Source organism: Pleurodeles waltl, chromosome 7 (genome assembly GCF_031143425.1).
Source record: "Pleurodeles waltl isolate 20211129_DDA chromosome 7, aPleWal1.hap1.20221129, whole genome shotgun sequence".
NCBI lineage: Eukaryota > Metazoa > Chordata > Amphibia > Caudata > Salamandridae > Pleurodeles > Pleurodeles waltl.
Window position 1 is genome coordinate 1,467,772,333 of NC_090446.1, and position 22,184 is coordinate 1,467,794,516.

At 46.7% G+C, this 22,184-nt stretch overlaps 1 protein-coding gene across 3 annotated transcripts in view; it reads right to left on the bottom strand.

Annotated features, from left to right (window-relative positions):
* LOC138246515 (interferon-induced transmembrane protein 3-like) overlaps positions 1-22,184 on the bottom strand; it is a 42,948-nt gene that overhangs the window by 12,280 nt on the left and 8,484 nt on the right. The window contains exon 2 of one of the 3 annotated variants that reach the window (XR_011194304.1): positions 20,259-20,514. The exons of 1 other annotated variant lie outside the window; for it this stretch is intronic. Coding sequence is in view for 1 of the 2 variants with exons in the window: in XM_069201166.1 (XP_069057267.1) it covers positions 20,335-20,514 (180 nt within the window). In the remaining variant the exon portion in view is untranslated. Of the gene's footprint in view, positions 1-17,196; positions 20,515-22,184 lie in introns of those variants that run through there. One more of the 3 variants, XM_069201166.1, reaches the window with a different exon arrangement.

Here is a 22,184-nt window from a genome sequence, read left to right on the forward strand (position 1 = left end):
ACTCTATAACATGCTACTGAATCGCAATTTGGGCTTTGTACATCACAAAAAGATAGCAAACGGCCCAATTCTGGGAATGAGGCCATTTACAACTGAAAAAATGCTTTGCATTGCTGGCTTCTAGTTCGATTCTCAGTGTTGGTTGAAAAGCTGTGATACTGGGAAAAACACCCAATCTCCCCGTACTTAAAAAACAAAAATGAATGCATCCTTCCCTAACGTAACGGGTGCTCACGTAAAGCGCTCTAAGGCCTTGGGTCAGTTGGCTTATATTAAACTGCAAAAAAATAAAAGTGATGGCAGAAGATTTGTCTCAGTGTTTTGTTGACATGCTATCTCTCTCTCTGCCATGCTTCTTATCCTGTAAATCATGGTGTTCATCTTTTCTGTTATATTCTGATCCTCATGTTTATATGTTCATTGCATACGTGTTCATCTGTTCCTAACATACACCAAGGTTCACAGTCGAGTTTCTGAAGGTGTGCTGTAAATGATACTTTCATGGTATTCAGTCCCCACAAAACATTGCTGCCTAAATCAATTCTGGCACATAAGCATAATGATCATTGGAAATTACTAAACCCTCGGATACCCTAATATTCAGGATCTGCTCAGGCTCGCACTTACAATCAAATTAAGCCCATTCCTAGAGATGATTTGTAGTTTTTCTCTACTGTGACGCTTGTACATACTCATCACCTGGCTGGAAATGCCCTCTAGGAAGGGAAATTGGCAGACTCTGTGACGTCATCGGCAGGTACAACAGAGTATGCAGGTCTGGTGCACAATGCCAAAAGACAGGGGCGTAGGAGACAATACATTTCTGGGGGGGACAGGGACAGCCTTGGGGACTTTCAATCAACCCTATACAAATCGCTCGTTGTTTACGAACTGCAGGCTCCGATAAATATACACAATCATATATATTGGAAGTGAAATAGGGAGAAAGGAAGGCATGTTTTCACAGTCTGAAAGTATCTTTAATTGTTATTTATATTCACAAAGTAATTAGCTCAAATGTGAAAATAACATGTTGATTAACCTTGCATCTTCATGCACCAAGCAAATAAAGGTATGAGGGTAAAAAGGAAGAACATACCCTTTGCGCCCCACACCCACCATGCCCTTCACCTCATGCCAATTGGAACCGCACTGGAGATATGAAAAGCGATTAGGTACAAGAGTTGTAAACTGTGCTCGGAAACCATAGTTCTAATAACACTTCTACTCCTGTGTGTGATCTTGGGCAGCTCAGCTCCACATCAGTCATAACTAGAAGCATTTCAACTGAAGAAGCTCTTGCAGTTACAGGCTATAAAAACTTGGATTCTCTAATCTCTGTATAAACTGCAGTCATGCATTTCTTTAGAAACAGCTGTTTGTGATGCACCAAGTCACTGCGTATAAAGAAAAGACATTCACTGATTATAAAGAAAAGACATCGGAAAATGACTATGATAGGGTTATTACAGTAGAGTTCTGACATTACAGTGCCTTCTGCCAGAGCTAGCAGCCAAGGTAAAAGGTAGATCAGGTCACAGAGCATAATTAATGCAGCTGTTTAAAGCAAAAAATTGAATGTTGCTTTTCTTTCTTCTGCTCTACTTTAATAGCTTGGAATGACAGAAGCTATGCACTAAGGTTTTAAGTGGTTTGTGGGAAAGTTGTAGGTGTGACCATTGTATTATATAAGGTAAAATACTCCTGGCGTACATAAGGATATTGCAAGTCACCTTGAAGTTCATACCTCATAAACAAGCATTGGCAAAGCCAATAGGTCTCGCCTATGCAAGGTCTATTGCCTTTGCCAATGTGTTTTAGCCATGCTGTACACTAGTGAGACTACTATTCAGCATGGCTCAAAGTTAATGGCATAAAGGAGAATGATGTGTCATCGACTGGTGTGGCGTAGTGTCATGGAGTAAGTAGAGTGTCCTAAAATGGAGCAGTAAACTAACTTTAAAGGAACAGGGGTCCTTTGAATAAAATGCATCACCATTCCCATAAACAATGATATTAAAGTAGTATGCAAATGGAATGTTTCATACATTTATTCAATCAAAATATAAAAGATCAAATGTAGTGGGAAAACATCAACAGGGGAAATCGAGAAAGACTGGTATTCGGGCATTACACAAGTTATCTGGATGACCCAATGTCACCGATCACAATAAAAATGTAAAAAGTAACCTATATAGTACAGTGGTTTAGAGGAGGCTGGCCTGGATTGTATTGGGTACCTATGGTACTTACACCTTATACCAGGTCCAGTTATCCCTTATTAGTGAAATGTAGGCAGTGTCTAGAAGCCAGGCTCTCTAGGGGTAGCTGTAGCCAAGGCTTATCTAGGAGACATGCAAAGCTCATGCAATACCAGTGTAGTCACACAGCACTCACACACATGAAAGAAAATACTCAGTGTTACAAAAATAAAGGTACTTTATTTTAGTGACAAAAATGCCAAAAATACCATAGAGACTATACTCCCTTAGGAGGTAAGTAATACACCAATTATATACACTAGTATGCAGCAATAACAATAAAAACAGTTAGAAAAGTGCAATTAGTGAAAATCACAATGGTTAGAAATGGGCCTAGGGGAAACCCAAACCATATACTAAGAAAGTAGAATGCGAATGTCGGTTTCCCACCTAGGCAAGTGTGGTGTGTAGAGGGGCGCTGGGAGTATTAGAAAACACCAAAGGTAAGTAATAGAACCCACCTCAGAGCCCAGGAAAGCAGGAGTAAATCACAGTAACTTTCCTAGAACACACAAGAACATGAGAAAGAAGATAATGCAAGAACCAGAAGATACTTCAAGACACAAAGGGTGGATTCCTGGACATAAAGACCTGTGGAAGAATGGGATTAGGTCCAAGAAGCACAAAAGAGTACAGCGAGGACAGGAGCCCCTGCTAACCTGAATCAAGGTGCAAAAGAAGAACCACTGGTGAAGAACAACAGTCACTACTGCACCCAAGAAGATGGAATGCGGGTTCCTGGTTGGTGCAGATGATAACCCACACCGGATGGATGATGGCAGTCTGGTTTGCGTCACTGGATTCCACCAACAAACCTTGGCACACGCAAAACTCACGGTTAGCGGAAAATGGCACTGCCTGGGACCAGGAGGGACCTGGTGGACTCTACCCAGGAGGAGGAGTCAGAGGGGGCTCTTAGCAACTCAGAGAGCCCACAGAAGACCAGCCAGTGCACACAGGAAATCCTTCAGTACCTAAGTACCATATACTAGGGACTTATAAGGGGGCACCAGTATGCCAATTTTGGGTGAAATACTGTGTTACCAGTATGCAACAATCATAATTTAAGGGAGAGAGCATAACTACTGGCGTCCTGATTAGCAGGATCCCAGCAGACACACTCAAACACACTGGCAAACAGGCCAAATGTGGGGGTAACCAAGGTAGAAAGAGGCTACTTTCCTACAAGTTTAGCATCCACAATAATGATTTACAAGCTTTTATACACCGACTTTTACATGAATGACTCAAATAGTGAATCAAGAAGACATTGGGGGTCATTCTGACCCTGGCGGAAAAAACCGCCAGGGCCAAGGACCGCGGGAGCACCGCCAACAGGCTGGCGGTGCTCCCATGGGCATTCTGACCGCGGCGGTACAGCCGCGGTCAGAAACGGAAAACCGGCGGTGCACTGCCGGTTTCCCGCTGCCATGGGGATTCCGAGCCCCATACCGCCATCCTGTTCCTGGCGGTTTTGGCCGCCAGGAAGAGAATGGCGGTATGGGGTGTCGTGGGGCCCCTGGGGGCCCCTGCAGTGCCCATGCCAATGGCATGGGCACTGCAGGGGCCCCCGTAACAGGGCCCCACCAAGATTTTCAGTGTCTGCCATGCAGACACTGAAAATCGCAACGGGTGCAACTGCACCCATCGCACGCCTTCCACTCCGCTGGCTCCATTCGGAGCCGGCATCCTCATGGAAGGGTGTTTCCCGCTGGGCTGGCGGGCGGCCTTCTGGCGGTCGCCCGCCAGCCCAGTGGGAAACCCAGAATAACCGCGGTGGTCTTTTGACCGCGCAGCGGTATTCTGGTGGGCCCCGCCAGGCCGGCGGCTACTGCCGCCGGCCAGGGTCGGAATGAGGCCCATTATCTCATAGTACCTATGCTTATGCCAACTTATGTACAATATCACAAATTCAAGTCAAGGTACTTTGGCCGACGATATTTCGATCCCGTAGACAAGTATCAGGATCATCCTAAGCCTTCGTTAAGCTTGAGTTAAAAGGGTTACAGAGTGCTTGTAACCAAAACGGCGAAGATAAATCGGACTCACGTCTCATATGAGTGAGAAGGCGATCTGAATCTCTAATCAAGCGCCAATGCCACAAAGTAGTAGTAGAGTGGAGTAGTGTCACAGTGTAATAGAGTGTCGTAGAGTGGAAAGGCATAAGGAAGAGTGAACTGGAGTAGAGTGAAGGTAAGTAATGTGAAGTGGCATAGAGAAAGTTGGGTAGAATGTTACAGTGAACATAGTACATTGTTGTATAGTGGAGTGCCATAGAGGGTTGTGCAGTGGCATTGAGTAGAGTATCGTATATTGAAGTGGCATAGAGTGGTGTGGAGTGGCATACAGTGGAGTAAAGTGGAATGGAGTGGCGTATAGGGAGTTGTGTAGAGAGTTACAGAGTGGAGAAAGTGTTAGAGTTTAATGGAATAGAGTGTCAGGGTCTAGTATCATGGAGTGTAATGTCAGAGTGAAGTCTCAGAGTGGAGTTGGGTGGTCTAGAGTGAAGTGGCATAGAGTGCAGTGGTGCAAAGTAGATTGGTGTAGAGTGTAGTGATATAGAGTGCATTGGTTTTGAGTAAAGTGGTGTAGAGTGCATTGGTGAATCCTGCACTGGTTTAGCGTACAGTGCAGTAGCGTAGAGTGGTGAAGAGTAGAGGGGAGCAGAGTGGAGTGGCACAGCATAGATTGCAGTGGTTCAGAGTGCTGTGTCATAGAGTAATGCGTTGCATGGTAGAGTGGAGTGGTGCAAGGTAGAGTAGACTGGTGTAGAGTGCAGTGGTGGAGTGCAGTGATGCAGAGTAGAGTGGCATAGAGTGTAGTAGCATATAGTACACTGGTGTAGAGTGCAGTAGAGTGGCATATAGTTGAGCGGTGCAGAGTAGAGTGCTGTGGTGCAGAGTAGAGAGGAATATAGTTCAGTGGCAGAGTGCAGTGTTGCAGAGTAGAGTGTCATAAAGGGCAGTGCTGTTGAGTAGAGTGGCATAGAATGCATTGGTGTAGAGTGCAGTGCAACCGCCGGTTTCCCTTTTCTGACCGCGGCCTTACCGCCGCAGTCAGAATTGGCCAGGAAGCACCGCCAGCCTGTTGGCGGTGCTTCCGCGGTCGTTGGCCCTGGCGGTCCATGACCGCCAGGGTCAGAATGACCCCCTTTATTTCCACTGATTGCTCGCTGTCTCAGAGAATCTTCTCCCACTATTTTGACCTTTACTTTACTGCCGCTTGATTCCTCTCCTTTCTACATAGTGACCGTCTTCTAACACTCCATCTGTGCATGCCTTCTATTCCTGGCTACAGTCTCCTCTCAGTCTTATGCCTGTCTGCCTTAACCCTTCTTTTTATGATTCTGCAATTGCTGATAACTCATTTCTTAGATCTCACTTCTTTAAAACTCTATCCTTGTAACCTAACATTACCTAATTTCCGGCGTCCTATCAATCTCACCAACCATTCACCTGAAACCACATAACCCCTACCAATGGTCACACCTAACTGGTATGTGTATAAAATATCATTAAGCAACTGGAAGAAATGCTTGCAATTGTTTTCTGAAGAGCACGTGGCTAATCACAGTAACCACTGGATTAACCAATAACCTTGCGTTCCGGAGTAGCGTGTTACTCACTAAAGCATTTCAATGCCTCATCAGGGGTAGTAAATACAATTACAATACAATACATTATAATATTATACAAAATGAACGTATGCACATTTTACACACACTTATTAGAGTGTAGTGATATAGAGTGCATTGGTTTTGAGTAAAGTGGTTTAGAGTGCATTGGTGAATCCTGCACTGGTTTAGCGTACAGTGCAGTAGCGTAGAGTGGTGAAGAGTAGAGGGGAGCAGAGTGGAGTGGCACAGCATAGATTGCAGTGGTTCAGAGTGCTGTGTCATAGAGTAATGCGTTGCATGGTAGAGTGGAGTGGTGCAAGGTAGAGTAGACTGGTGTAGAGTGCAGTGGTGGAGTGCAGTGATGCAGAGTAGAGTGGCATAGAGTGTAGTGGCATATAGTACACTGGTGTAGAGTGCAGTAGAGTGGCATATAGTTGAGCGGTGCAGAGTAGAGTGCTGTGGTGCAGAGTAGACAGGAATATAGTTCAGTGGCAGAGTGCAGTGTTGCAGAGTAGAGCGTCATAAAGGGCAGTGCTGTTGAGTAGAGTGGCATAGAATGCATTGGTGTAGAGTGCAGTGATGTAGAGTGATGCAGAGTAGAGAAGAGTGGCATAGAGTACAGTGGTGCAGAGTAGAATAGAGTGGCATAGAGTGCAGTGGCATGGAGTAGATTGCTGCAGAGTACAGTATGGTGGTGAAGGGTAGATTGTTGCAGAGTGGAGCATAGTGATGTAGAGTGCAGTAGCATAGAGTGGTGCAGGGTACATTGGCGTGGTGCAGGATAGATTAGACTGGCATAGCATAGAGAAGAGTTGCGTAGATTGCAGTGGCATAGAGGAGATGATTTCAAAGTAGAGTGAAGTGCCCTACAGTGGAGTGGTGTAGACTAGATTAGAGTGCAGTGGTGCAGAAAAGAGTGCAGTGGGACAGAGCACAGTGGCATTGAGTGCGGTGGTGCAGAGTAGAGTGGCGTGGAGTTGAGTGGCAGAAAGTGCAATATTGCAGATTAGAGGGTCGCAGAGTACAGTGGTGTATTGCAAAGTGACAGATTGCAGTGGCATAGAGTGCTGTGGCGCAGAGTACAGTGGCATTTAAAGCAGTGGAATAGAGTGCTGTGCTGCAGAGTAGATTGGCATAGAGTGCAGTGGGATAGAGTGCATTGGTTTTGAGTAAAGTGGTAAACAGTGCACTGGCAGAGTGCAGGGGTGTAGTGTACGATGGTTAGAGTAGAATAGCATAGATTGCAGTGGCGTGGTATAGAGTGGAGTGGCACAGCACAGATTGCAGTGGCGTAGAGTAGCACAGAGTGGAGAAAGGTGGTGTAGGGTGCAGTGGGATAGGCATAGAGTAGATTGTTTCAGAGAACAGTGAAGAAAAGATAGAGAAAAGATAATATACTTCAATATGCTGAAGTATGTAACGATAACAACAACATAAATAATAACGCTAGGCATAACGGCCCAAAATTAAATATGGCTTCTCCCTGTTAGCCACACTGTAATCAAGCGCTTCATTACCTAGATAACAAAACATTAAAGATAAATGTTAGAAAAATATACCCTTCTGATAGCTAAATTGTTGTGTGAAAAGGTAAAATCTGGGCTCAATCTCGACTTCACTGTTTCACCAACTGGTGTGATCTTAGGCAAATACAAATATTGTGTTTCACAGAGTCTCCTTTCTAGCCTGCAGGTGTCAGGCTGAGAGGGACTCCGTTCTCTCTTTAGATCTTCCTCATTGTCTTGCAGCTCCTCTAGAAGGCATCCTGCAGTGCTCCTCTTCAAGGCAGCAGGTGATGCAGACTTAATCATCCAAAACTCCTTTCTCCGCCTTGTGCCCTTTGTTTTTATGAGCACCCTTAATCCCCACAGCTGTGAACAGGACAAACAAAAGGGCAGAGGGCGCAGGGAGCCTCCCGACTCACCTTCATTCTGTTACCATCAGATTGGAGGATGGTCGTTACAGGGCTATCATAAGTAGCGCTTTTATGCGCTAATGGCCCTCTGAATTATAGATGTGAGAGGGGAAATTATCGTGTCCCCTTGTCCCCCCCACCTTCGTCCCCCGTGTCCCCCACCCTCCAAAATCTGGGGGGGATACATCCCCGCGTCCCCCACACTTCCTACGCCCATGCCAAAAGATAAATGCAATTGCCTCTTAGCAGAGGTCACTTGGCGGCGGGGCATACAGTTGCAGTCCTTGTAGATAAAACGTTGGCAAGTTTTTGCCATATGAGTTATTATATGGTAAGTTGCTAAAGACATTTATGTGCTCATATGTGGATGCAAAGTATAACTCTCAACATGCTGGGCCTCCAAGGAGGATGAAGCAAGATCAAGTCCTTTTTTAGTCACAATTTAAGTACTGCGGACCATACTTTTTCTTAAGAGGCAGCAACTGGATCTTCCCACAGACATGATGGTCAGTTTAATCCTTTCCTGACCAACATCCTCTATAAAAGGGCTAAGCAGTTTTTAGGGGGAATGGATGCCTGATTTAGGTGGGGGGCAGTATGACTTGGGGCACGTTGTGTATTTTAGCAGGCTGGAAGACATTTTCATTATGCTCGGTGTAATTCACGTAATTTCTCTCATATTGCTGGATGCATTCTTCACGAAATACCACACTATGGGGGTTATTACAACTTTGGAGGAGGTGTTAATCTGTCCCAAAAGTGACGGATATACCACCAGCCGTATTACGAGTTCCATAGGATATAATGGACTCGTAATACGGCTGGTGGTATATCCGTCACTTTACCGTCACTTTTGGGACGGACTAACACCTCCTCCAAAGTTGTAATAACCCCCTATGATACTGTGAAGTCACATGGCGGAATTGGATTTTCTTAGGGTAATAAATCTTTTGACTAGAGCATTTAAACAGGGCGAACGAACAGAAGGCAAGTGTTTTCTGTTCCTGACACTTCTCTATTTTGCACTATTTTATTAGCAGAAAGTGCGTCCTTGCATACAAAATTGAGACAAGGACGCATTTCATGCTAAAAGATTGTGTAACTCCTCAGAAACGTCACATAAATGTGCCCACGAAAGACTTCCATTCTGCCTAGAACCACATCTATAATGTTGCTTCTTTCTACAGTTTGGGGGTCATTTCAACTTCGGCGGGTGGCGGAGGCCGCCCGCCAAAGTTCCCCCGCCAGAAGACCGCACCGCGGTCAAATGACCGCGGCGGTCATTCTGACTTTCCCGCTGGGTGGGCTGGCGACCGCCAAAAGGCCGCCCGCCCGCCCAGCGGGAAAGACCCAGCAACGATGAAGCCGGCTCCGAATGGAGCCAGCGGAGTTGCTGGGGTGCGACGGGTGCAGTGGCACCCGTCGCGATTTTCAGTGTCTGCTAAGCAGACACTGAAAATCATTATGGGGCCCTGTTAGGGGGCCCCACGACACCCGTTCCCGCCATCCTGTTCCTGGCGGTAAGAACCGCCAGGAACAGGATGGCGGGAAGGGGGTCGGAATCCCCATGGCGGCGCTGCTTGCAGCGCTGCCATGGAGGATTCCTATGGCCAGGGGAAAACCGTCGGGAAACCGCCGGTTTCCCTTTTCTGACCGCGGCCTTACCGCCGCAGTCAGAATTGGCCAGGAAGCACCGCCAGCCTGTTGGCTGTGCTTCCGCGGTCGTTGGCCCTGGCGGTCCATGACCGCCAGGGTCAGAATGACCCCCTTTATTTCCACTGATTGCTCGCTGTCTCAGAGAATCTTCTCCCACTATTTTGACCTTTACTTTACTGCCGCTTGATTCCTCTCCTTTCTACATAGTGACCGTCTTCTAACACTCCATCTGTGCATGCCTTCTATTCCTGGCTACAGTCTCCTCTCAGTCTTATGCCTGTCTGCCTTAACCCTTCTTTTTATGATTCTGCAATTGCTGATAACTCATTTCTTAGATCTCACTTCTTTAAAACTCTATCCTTGTAACCTAACATTACCTAATTTCTGGCGTCCTATCAATCTCACCAACCATTCACCTGAAACCACATAACCCCTACCAATGGTCACACCTAACTGGTATGTGTATAAAATATCATTAAGCAACTGGAAGAAATGCTTGCAATTGTTTTCTGAAGAGCACGTGGCTAATCACAGTAACCACTGGATTAACCAATAACCTTGCGTTCCGGAGTAGCGTGTTACTCACTAAAGCATTTCAATGCCTCATCAGGGGTAGTAAATACAATTACAATACAATACATTATAATATTATACAAAATGAACGTATGCACATTTTACACACACTTATTAGAAGGGTGATAATAGCACATTTTTTATTTAAAGTGCATTTTTATGGTGGCCATTTGTGGAATGTGGTCATGTTTTTTAATTCACTATGCTAGGGAATTAAAATTTAAATAAGATTTAAAGGTCACTTTAGAGGATGGTTATAGGGTTCTTCACTGAGAATTTCTTAGAAATACTGTGGCAATGGCATTTATATGGCTATCAATAATGAAGTAGGTGCAGTGACACCAGGGCCCATGGGCTGATGGGTCTATTGCACCTCAAATATTGCTACCTAGTACCTCAACAAAAGAAATATTGTCTCATCAAGATTTATCAGTTTGAACCTGAACAGAGGAAGGCGTGTTGAGAATGTGGTGATTTGATCCAATTCCACAAGGCGCATATTTATAAATTGACGCAGTGCAGCAATTCACTTTGCTGTACTGCGTGATTGGGAAAGGGCAGGCATACGCCGTATTTAAAAGAATACAGCACATTCCTGCCTTTGTCCCTGCACTGGCACCGTTTTGGCAGAATGCAGCACACATAAAAAGAGGAAGTAACAAGGAGCACTAAAGATATTTCCCCTCGTACGCTTCACCCGGGAAGGCGTAGCATTTTGCTGCATTTACCACTTTGGTAAATCTGCAAATGCATGAAATTCCATGGATGTTACGTGGGAACACCCAAGCAACACCCATGGAACGTCTCCCTCGGTCAGAGTAATGCAATACAGTGATTGTGCTGTGTTGCATTACTCCAGATTTATGAAGAGACACAGCGCAACGCACAGTGGCCTGTGCGTGGCTTCATAAATCCCATTTTGGACTTGCGTTGTGCATGCACAACATTGTATGGTGCAAGAGCTACGCAGCCCTAGATTTAAATATGCCCCTAAGTTTTGAAAATACTTCGGTTTTATTCATCTGACAATTTTGGGCCAGATGTATCAAGCCTTTTTGCATTTGCAAACGGTGCGAATGCCCATTTGAGAATGCAAAAGTGCCTTTCAGAATGTATGAAAGGCATTGGCAATAGCGATTCCTTAAAATCGCGAGCCTGTTTAGAGAATGGCAAATTGTGATTCTCTAAATAAGAAATCGCAAATAAGGAATCCTTATTTGCGATTTCTTAAGCACATGCATGAAGCTTTTCCTTAATGCGAATTGGGCATTAAGGAATCGCTATTACCACCAAATACAATTTGGTGGTAATCATGTGTGAATTTTAAAAATGCATTAAAAATGCATTTTTAAAATTGACATGTAACGAACACATGCCTTAGGCCCCCAGTACCCTGGGGTTTGCATTTCCCAAATTGCGAATTCCAGTTAGGAATTCGCAATTTACTGGAATTCGCAATTTGGGAAATGCAAAAAATTCACAAATATGGGCCTACAGGCCCATGGGTGCAAATGGGGTCTCTCGCTATTTGCGATTCGGTAATAGCATTTGTGATTTTTAAGAAATCGCTATTACTGAATCGCAAATATGATACATACCATTTTGCGACTCAGAAATAGCGATTTCTTAAAAATCGATATTACCGAATTGCAAAAGGGTTAGATGATACATCCGGCCCTTTGTTTTTAATTCTGGTCCGTGGGTATCCCTCATAGTCAAATTAATATTTAAACCACACATGACCAAGCACATTCTTACTTGAGTGTTTCGCATGGCACAAACCTTTTCTCTATATGGCATCAGTAGTGAGTGGGAAATAAAAGGAGTACATTACTCCACTGTGTTTAAGACTGCGTCATGATGTGCAATTTAGGTCTCCATGACCTCTAAATCTGCCTTAACACTTTAATGTGGAGAATTTGCTTCAACAAATCAGACCCTCTAAGCCTAGACCTGTTTCCTTTCGGTAATGTGCCTGTCCTAGGCTTAAATGCCAGTCTGGATTAGATAAAAGCATATCATGGAGAGGGCCAGTGAGTAGAGTCGAGAAAGACTGATTCGGTTGTTAATCCTATTCTCTGACTATTCGCTGATCTGCTTGCCTACTTATCTAGATGCTCATAGTCAGTATGGCCAACACGTTGAGCACTGGACACTAAGCACCACATTCTTTCAGACAGTACTGGGTTTCACTGAGGCAAGAATGGTATTCTGGACATGCACAGAAGAAGAGAGACAATGTCTGCCTCTTTAAGATGCCACCCATGATTCTCTACAGGGAAAGCCTCAAGATGGTTCCCGCCTGCACCATCTAACCAATCACATGAAAGCCAAACTCTTGGCAAATGTTGCTCCCTGACTAGCACTGATCCAGGCTATGCTAATGGAGTGTTACAATTATATGAATATGCCATTGGGTTTGATGGAGACATTTTACAAGGATCTGAGATTCAAATATGACTCTGGCCAGTTGAGTGAGAGTAAGCTGTACTTTGAAGTAGGTATCAAACGGAGACAGTCCTAGTGATGAGTCCCAGTGTCTGAAGATTCAACTCTAGCACAAGCCAGTGGACTGACAGTGAGGACTTCTGCAATGTGGAGATTGAGTTCTTAGCTTAATGTACCCTAACACCACCTCCCTGAGAAGTTGGTGACTGCTTGCCATCGCTACCACTAACTTGGCTTAGTTTATAGAGTGATAGGGTAGGTCGCTCCCCCTGCCGCTGCAGCTCCTCCAAGTTCCCGAGTTCCTGTGTTCCTGAGACCCACCTAACTGTAAGTACCCCCCTCCTCCCAGCCCCTCGCCCTGCCCCGCGCCACTCACCTTCTCTCCTGCTCCTGCTTCTTTTCCTCCTCTCTGTCTCTTCCTCCTCGCTCCCCCTCTGCAATCTTCTTCTGTGTTCTTCTGTTCTTCCCTTCTGTTCTTCTGTTCTTCCCTTCTGTTCTTCTGTGTTCTTCCGGTCTTCTGTGTTCTTCTTCTCTGTTCTTCTGTGTTCTTCTTCTCGGTTCTTCTGTGTTCTTCTGTGTTCTTCTGTGTTCTTCTGTGTTCTTCTCTGTTCTTCTGCTCTTCCGATCTTCTGTGCTTCTGTCTTCTGTTCTTCTGTTCTTCTGTCTTCTGCTCTTCCGGTCTTCTGTTCTTCTGTCTTCTGTTCTTCTGTCTTCTGTTCTCCTGTCTTCGGCTCTTCTACCTCCTCCGTCTTCTTCCCCCGAGCCTGCCCTCCTGCTCCTTCCTCATCCCCCTCCCTCACTCGCCTCCCCCTCTCTCACCCCTAGCTAACCCGTTCGCTATCTACCTCCCTCACTCCTCCTATCTTCCTATCTCTCTAGCTCCCTATCTCACTATCTAACTCCCCCACTCTCCACCTCCTCCTACCTACCTATCTGTCTATCTATCTATTTCCCTATCTATCGACTTCTCTATCTATTTTCTCTATCTATTTCTCTACCTCTCCCCCCCTCCCGCCACCCCCTCTACTACCTATCTCCCTATCCTCTCACTCTACCTCTCTCCCTCACCCACCTCTACAACCCCCCCTCCCCTATCTTCACAACCCTACTCCTATCTCTCTCCCTAATCTCCAAACCTCCTAACACTCACCCTCCTCCACCCTAAACCCCCTCCCCCAGCTCCTCTCACTCTACCTGTCCCCCCCCTCCCTCGCGCTTTCCCGCCGCGACCTCCTGCACGCCCCCGCCCCCCAGCTCCCATTCGCCCCCAGCTGACCCCTCCCCCCCCCTCCTACCTCTTATGGCGCCCGTCCGCGCCTGGCCCGCGCCCAGCGCCACGACCCCTGGTCCCCAGCTCCCCCAAGCCCCGCTGATCCGCTACGACCCCACCACCCTCCACGCCCTCAACCCAGGGCGCTCCAAAACCTGCTTCCTAGCTCACCCCAAACGCACCCATGGACCCTTCGCCTGCAACTCCTGCAAACGCATCTTCCACCACGCAACTACCACGACAACAAGCCCACGCGCCATCAACCACCTCAAGTGCATCCTGGTCAACGCTCGTTCCGTCCACAAGCACGCCGTTGAACTTTGGGACCTCCTGGACTCCACAGCCCCGGACGTCGCCTTCATCACGGAGACATGGATGAACGCCTCCTCTGCTCCAGACATCGCTACCGCCATCCCCGAAGGCTACAAGATCTCCAGAAAAGACCGCACCAACCAAGTAGGAGGAGGTGTCGCCATCATCTTCAAAGACTCCATCAGCGTCACCACCTCCACCGAAGACCCCCCCCTCGCCGCTGAACACCTGCATTTTCAGATTCGCACCGACCCAAGGACCACCCTCAGAGGATCCCTCGTCTACCGTCCTCCCGGACCTCGCGCCTCTTTCAGCGACGCCATCGCCGACTTCATCTCCCCGCACGCCCTCGCCTCACCGGACTACATCCTCCTAGGCGACCTCAACTTCCATCTGGAACAAAACAACGACCCCAACACCACCACCCTGCTCGACAACCTCGCCAACCTCGGCCTCAAACAACTGGTGAACACCGCCACCCACATCGCCGGACACACGCTCGACCCTATCTTCTCCGCCAGCAAACACGTCTTCTTCAGCCACACCTCTGCCCTACACTGGACCGACCACAGCTGCGTCCACTTCACATTCCGACGCGAGACCTCCCACCTCCGCACTCAACCCATCCCTCGTCGACAGTGGAACAAGATCCCTGAAGAGCAACTCTTCTCCGCTCTCGCCGCCAACCAACCCACCCTCACCACCGACCCCAACGACGCAGCTCTCAACCTCACAAACTGGATCTCCAACTGCGCTGACAACCTTGCTCCCCTCAAACGCACGCATCGACAGACCAACACCAAAAAACCTCTCTGGTTCTCTGACACCCTCAAAGAATCAAAGAAAACTTGTCGTGCCCTTGAGAAGGCCTGGCGCAAGGACCACACCGCTGACAACATGACCGCCCTCAAGAACGCTACACGCGAACACCACCACCTGATCCGCACTGCCAAAAGGAACTTTTTCACCGACAGACTAGACAAAAACAGCCACAACAGCAGAGAACTCTTCAGCATCGTCAAAGAGTTCTCCAACCCCAGCGCCAGCGCCAACGCCGTCACGCCCTCACAGGATTTGTGCGAATCCCTCGCCACTTTCTTCCATCGCAAGATCAGCGACCTCCACGACAGCTTCGGACACCAGACCCAACCATACACCACTGAACCCGCTTCCCCGGACATCACCCTCAACAACTGGACCCACATCAACACGGAAGAAACCAAATCCATCATGAACTCTATCCACTCCGGCGCCCCTTCGGACCCCTGCCCGCACTTCATCTTTAACAAAGCCGACGACATCATCGCCCCGCACCTTCAGACCGTCATCAACTCTTCTTTTTCTTCTGCTACCTTCCCCGAATGCTGGAAGCACGCTGAAGTCAACGCCCTACTAAAGAAACCTACGGCTGACCCAAGCGACCTGAAAAACTTCCGCCCCATCTCTCTTCTACCTTTCCCAGCCAAGGTAATAGAAAAGACCGTCAACAAACAGCTGACCACCTTCCTGGAAGACAACAACCTGCTCGACCCTTCACAAACCGGATTCCGAACCAACCACAGCACGGAAACCGCCCTCATCTCAGTCACAGACGACATCAGAACCCTGATGGACAACGGTGAAACAGTCGCCCTCATTCTCCTCGACCTCTCGGCTGCCTTTGACACCGTCTGTCACCGCACCCTAATCACCCGCCTACGCTTCACCGGGATCCAAGGCCAGGCCCTGGACTGGATCGCCTCCTTCCTCGCTAACCGCTCCCAAAGAGTTTACCTCCCTCCGTTTCGCTCAGAACCCACCAAGATCATCTGCGGCGTACCTCAAGGCTCATCGCTCAGCCCGACACTCTTCAATGTCTACATGAGCCCCCTCGCCGACATCGTACGCAAGCACGACATCATCATCACCTCCTACGCCGACGACACCCAACTTGTACTCTCCCTCACCAAGGACCCCGCCAGCGCCAAGACCAACCTACAAGAGGGTATGAAGGACGTCGCAGATTGGATGAGGCTCAGCCGCCTAAAGCTGAACTCTGAAAAAACGGAAGTCCTCATCCTCGGCAACACCCCGTCCGCCTGGGACGACTCCTGGTGGCCCACGGCCCTCGGCACCGCACCGACCCCCGCAGACCACGCCCGCAACCTCGGCTTCATCTTGGACCCTCTTCTCACCATGACCAAGCAAGTCAACGCCGTGTCCTCCGCCTGCTTCCTCACTCTCCGCATGCTCCGCAAGATCTTCCGCTGGATCCCCGCCGACACCAGAAAAACCGTGACCCACGCCCTTGTCACGAGTCGCCTGGACTACGGCAACACCCTCTACGCCGGGACCACCGCCAAACTCCAAAACCGCCTGCAACGCATCCAAAACGCCTCGGCCCGCCTCATCCTCGACGTACCCCGCAACAGCCACATCTCCGCACACCTGAGACACCTGCATTGGCTCCCAGTCAGCAAAAGGATCACCTTCCGTCTTCTCACCCACGCACACAAAGCCCTCCACAACAAGGGACCGGAATACCTCAACAGACGCCTCAGCTTCTACGTCCCCACCCGCCCCCTCCGCTCCGCTGGCCTCGCACTTGCTGCCGTCCCTCGCACCCGCCGCTCCACGGCGGGTGGGAGATCTTTCTCCTTCCTGGCGGCCAAGACCTGGAACTCCCTCCCCACCAGCCTCAGGACCACCCAGGACCACTCCGCTTTCCGGAGACTCCTAAAGACTTGGCTGTTCGAGCAGCGATAACCCCCCCTTTCCCCCCTAGCGCCTTGAGACCCGCACGGGTGAGTAGCGCGCTTTATAAATGTTAATGATTTGATTTGATTTAGGAAGGACGCCAGGACATTGGAGGCAGATGAGCATAGATGGGACTAGTGGATTACACAATCCGATTGGCCAAGCATGGTCAGAATGATCTCATTTTAGCACTGATAGACAGTATGAAGATGATGCATTGGCAATGCGAGATCAATGATATGATTTATTTTTTTACAGGATTATATTTGTTCTTAGCCTTTAATTTGTGTTTTGTAAGAAATGAAAAACATTGTTTGGTGATCAGTTTACGGTACTACAATATTGCATACCAATTTCAATCCATAAAAAAGAAAACAAACACGTGCAAAATACAATTATAGTGCCAACATTACTCTGCAAACTTTATAAAACTTTATAAATACAAGACTAAATATATTCAATTTCAGAACTTGAAAAACAAGCAGGAAGTGAATGTCCTGTATAAAGGTGGTAAAGTAAATACAGACAACAGCAATGAAAAGTGAGGGCCATTTTCAACGTCTGAGACTTTTCAGCTGTAAACATTTAAAGTACTTCCACACCAGGGTGATTTCACAGTATTGGACAACCTTTTTCTTTGGCTTCCATTTAAAGGGGCCTACCAGTGTAAAGAAAAGAGATTGTTCTCTTCACCCAATACTCCATCTTTAACAATCACCAACAGTAGGCATTCCAGGATGTTCCTTTGTTTGTTGACGTCTGCTTGAGTTTTGAGATCCACTGTGACATCATTTACCTGATGTGTTCTGTCACCTAAGGGCAGCAGGAGACACCTAGAGGGAGCGACTTCATCAGACTTGTTATTACTTTGACCAATGAAGCGCCTCCATGCTCTCAAATAATAAGACCAACAAGCAGCGAGAACAAATACAGCCATGGACTGAGCTGCTGAGAAGCTCAGTGTGGCTTCACCTTAAATAAGACTAGAGCTGGTTCATCTGTTTCCTGTTTTTGGAGGATGTAAGAAGTGAAACAGTATGGAGTAGTAACTATGGAGTTGATAAGAGGGGAGGTACCACTCTTCCATTCTCCACCAGAATTAGGACTCATGTTAGAGTTAGCACGCAATGTAAATCAGATCACAGCAATTAATGAGTGGGAGAGGAATCATAGCAATGGTATTGTTCCAGGTGATCACAGTGCTAGAGCAATGCTAGGCTGATCACAGTGGTAGGGTAATGCTAGGTTGGCTGAATGCTAACTATTGATCTATGTCAGCCTTCTGGTTACTGCTGCAAAGTATAAGTAAACATTGTAGTGCCTGGCTTTAAGATGAATCTCTTAGGAAAATTAAATTAAAAGCTGCATTGGAGTAATGTATAGCGGCCCAGATTTACTAACATTTTGTGTCATGGATGCAGCACTTTTTTGGTGCAGCCACGAAGCAAAATGTTTTTCATAATTTACAAAGCCAAGCAAAGTCTGATTACTGTGGCTTTGCATTACTTTGCATCATGGAGGCATTACATAGATGAAGCATGTGAGTTACCGTACATCCACTCATATATTTTGACACAGAAACAAGTCTGTAAACCTTGTTCTCCACTAAAATGGTGCACCTACCTGAGGCCGGTGTAAGAAGCAGAAATATCCATATTTTTCAGTGTTATGTTCTCTTTGCATGTGTGCTACATTCTGCAACACACATACAAAGCTTAATGAGCCTCAAAGAATAGTCTTTGTGCAGGAAGGTGTCCCTTCCTGTACAAAACCTATTCTTACCACCACACACACTATGACACAAGTACGCTAGGAGTAGGAGAGAGTAGAAATGCATTATATCTTAGGAACTTACATACTTATGCCTTCTACCCCTCCTGGGTTATTGGCCAGCAACCAGGACTTTCCAGGCATCTCTGTCCTGGGTATTTATTTTATTCTGAGTTCAGGTGTGACTCATCTCCTCGCAGTCAGCCTCAAGGCCTTGGCGTCAGATGATTCTTGGCCTTTCTCTTTTCCATTTCCATTTAGGGTTTCAGGTCAGGGCTTGCCTGGTGGTGTTTAATGTGGGCTTGCGGAGGGTGTGACCTATGCAGCTCCAGGTTATTTTCATGATTTCTTCATGAGGAGGGAGTTGGAAAGTCTGCTGCCATAGGTAGTTGTTGCTCACAATGTTTGGCCAGCCGATCTGTAGGATTTTCCTCAGACAGGTGTTGATGAAGGTCTGTACCTCGGTGGTGGCGGTTACTGTTGTCCTCCAAGTTTCTGCTCCATACAGAAGGATACATTTTTGGTTGATGTTAAAACGCTTCATCTTGGGTTGCAGAGTTAGGTCCTTGGAGATCCACATTTTCTTTAGCTGAATGAAGGCAGTCTTTCCTTTGCCAATTCTTGCCTTGACATCAGCATCTGTGCAACTTGTTTGTCTATGACTCTGCCCAGGTAGGTGAAGGCCTCAACCTATTTCAGTGCATCACCTGCAAGAGTGACTGCAGTTGTACTGACCATGCTAGCCTTCACAATCTTGTTTTTTCCCCTGTGGATGTTGAGGCCAAGATGTGCTGATGTGGCTGCCACATTGTCAGTCTTCTCTTTCATCTGCAGATGGGTAGTGCATGGAGGGATTCTGCCTCCAGACTTATTCAGGAGCTCTTAGGCCAGGGTACCATGCTGAGGGGGTCCCTGGAGCTCAGGGCCCCCTGCACCGCAGTATCTGTGGGGGCCCTAGTTACACCACTGCAAGGTCATCGTGCTGCATCCAAGATGTTCACTGGACCCCATTGTTTCCCCTGGCTGTGGATGTCTTCGTGACCCAGCCTATAGCCAGCAGGAAGGGATAAGGCGAGAACACACAACCATGGCAGACTCCAGTCCTGACTTCAAAGGCTTCCATGAGTTGTCCTCCATGGACTATCTTGCCCCGCCTAAGAGTTCCTGAAGATTCTTATGAGTTCATCTGTCATATCATAGTGGTGGGGGAGCTTCCATAGGATATCTAATTAAATATGGTGCATTTCTGCTTTCTCCCTTTCACGCAACTCAGCCCAGCAAGTTCTCTTGCTGCCTTGTGTTGTGTGAAAGCTTAGTAAATCTAGGCTACAGTGTATATTTCCTATATTACCATTCCAAATATCATGTTATGCATGAACCTTGCCTTTTATCTCCTGTTCACAATGTGCACTACTCAAGTATATAATGTAGCCAAGCACCTATCCATCACTGAATGCATTGTTTGTAACTATGTACAGCACTTCTTGTAGAAGGGTTTCACTGATAAACAAATATAAAAATAAAAGTCCACATTCTACAAAGGCTTATGTATGGTGATTTCATATGTACCTTAGCATCTGACCAAACAAAGGATATGCTTGTCCATGTACCAAAAAACTACATAGCTCAAATTTGAACACACAATGAGGACAGATGACATCATTTTATAAAGGAAGGTCCTTGTGCAATGTTTGCATATACCTGGGAACCCATAAATAGCTGCAGAGAATGGTTGCTGAGAAGGTAGATGTGGACAGATAATGTTTCGTTTGCTGCATCAGCCATTATTTTGGTCATCAATGTTCTGCCTGAAGGCGATGTTCACATATATTACACACGCCAACCAGGCGAGGGAAATTATGATTCCAACTCCAAGAGCAACATTGTTGAGCGTCAGTGCTGTGCGGGAGTTCTTGCGAGCCAGAGTAGCGTCCCCAAGGTTATTAGCGTCGCGTGTCTGTAAGACCGAAAATGCCATATAGTTAGAAAGCAAACACAGGGCAGTGTGCCTGTTATACATGCATTCAACCACTTTCCAAATATTTTCACACTTTTGCATTGTGTAATAAATATCACTCCTAAACAGGTGTTGTTTTCTCTCACACAAACTGTCTTTACCCATCCTCTTCCAAACAATTAAATTCTTCCCAAGGTTAGAGTGATATCAAATGCTATTAAATATAATCCATACAGAACCTGGTGCACAATACTGAAACAGTTTTCATATATGTAAAAGAGCAAAAAACCTGCCTGCTACGTGACCCGCCTTTTCCAAACACTTTATAGCTTCCACAATGTGCCACCTATTGAAATGCTATCAGTAAGCTATGATCACTACAGAATATGGAACAAAATCCAGAAGCAAGTGGAGCTCTGACACACATCAACCAACCTGCCAACGTTCACCCTTCTCCAAACAATCCAAGGGTGTAGCTACCATTAGTACAGTCAGTCCAGTGGCACCGGGATACATTGAGCCCTGGTCATTTCTGTATTACTATGCCGAAAGCTATTCATTCAGTCATTTTCTGTGCTTGCACCAGGGCCCATGACATCCTTGCTACACTACTGAAACAAAACACTTTCCAAAGCAAATGTAATGCACCCTCTGTAATGCCTAAGCAATAAAGCGATGTGAGAAACTGGGTTGCTGATTGAGGGGGGTTTGACCCCTTCTCAAGCAACAGCTACGATCCTTGTCAGTGTAAACCACAAAAGTCACTAAATCAACCTCTGCTTAACCCTATGGAAGCTTGGCACAAAAGCAGTCAGTCTAAACCTAGAGACAATGTGTAAAGTATCTACATTGCACTCAAACAGTAATAAAGAAATCTTACACTTATTTACAAAAATAGAGTAAAAAATAAGAGTACAGTGTAATTAAGTATTGGACACCAGAAATGACAAAAATCTAATCAGTATAACAGGAGTTATGAATTTTTAAAGTTTAAAATGAAAAATAACAACAAAAATAACTGCACACCAATCACCGGTATCTGGTTACGGGAGACCAGCGCAAAGTTGAGATTTAATACTGACCACAATTGAGCGCGGTTCAAATACCTGGAGTGGATTGGGCCAGTCTCTGCTTATCTTCTGACTTAGGAGAAATGTTTGAGAAGATAAAGTTCAGCATGGCAGAGCAACAGTCTCAGTCCAAGGATATAGGGCCAAATGTATGAAACTTTTTTGCATTCGCAAACGGTGTGAATCGCAAAATTCGGCCGTTTGCGAATGCAAAAACGTGGTCTGTGATGCAAGAAAGGCATTCGCAGACCAAAAATAAGAAATCGCAAAAATTGCGATTTTTTGCATTGCGACCTGGTTTTGCAAGTCACATTTTGCAATTCGGTATTTCCAGTAGAAAATTGGGAGGCGCAAATTGCGATTCGCAAAATCCAAGTCGCAAATCGATGCATCAAAAAATCGCAAATTGCGATTTTTCACAGAATGGCATTTTGCACATGCAAAATACCACTAAGTGAAACCAGGTGGTAACCAGGTGCAACCTATATAAAGAGGCCCAGAATGCCTCAGACTCTTTTCCACAATGGCTGCACTCTACGTCATGGCGAGGAGGATGAGGATCTTGGCAGGTTTGAGGAGAGGGAGGAGGAGACAGGAGCG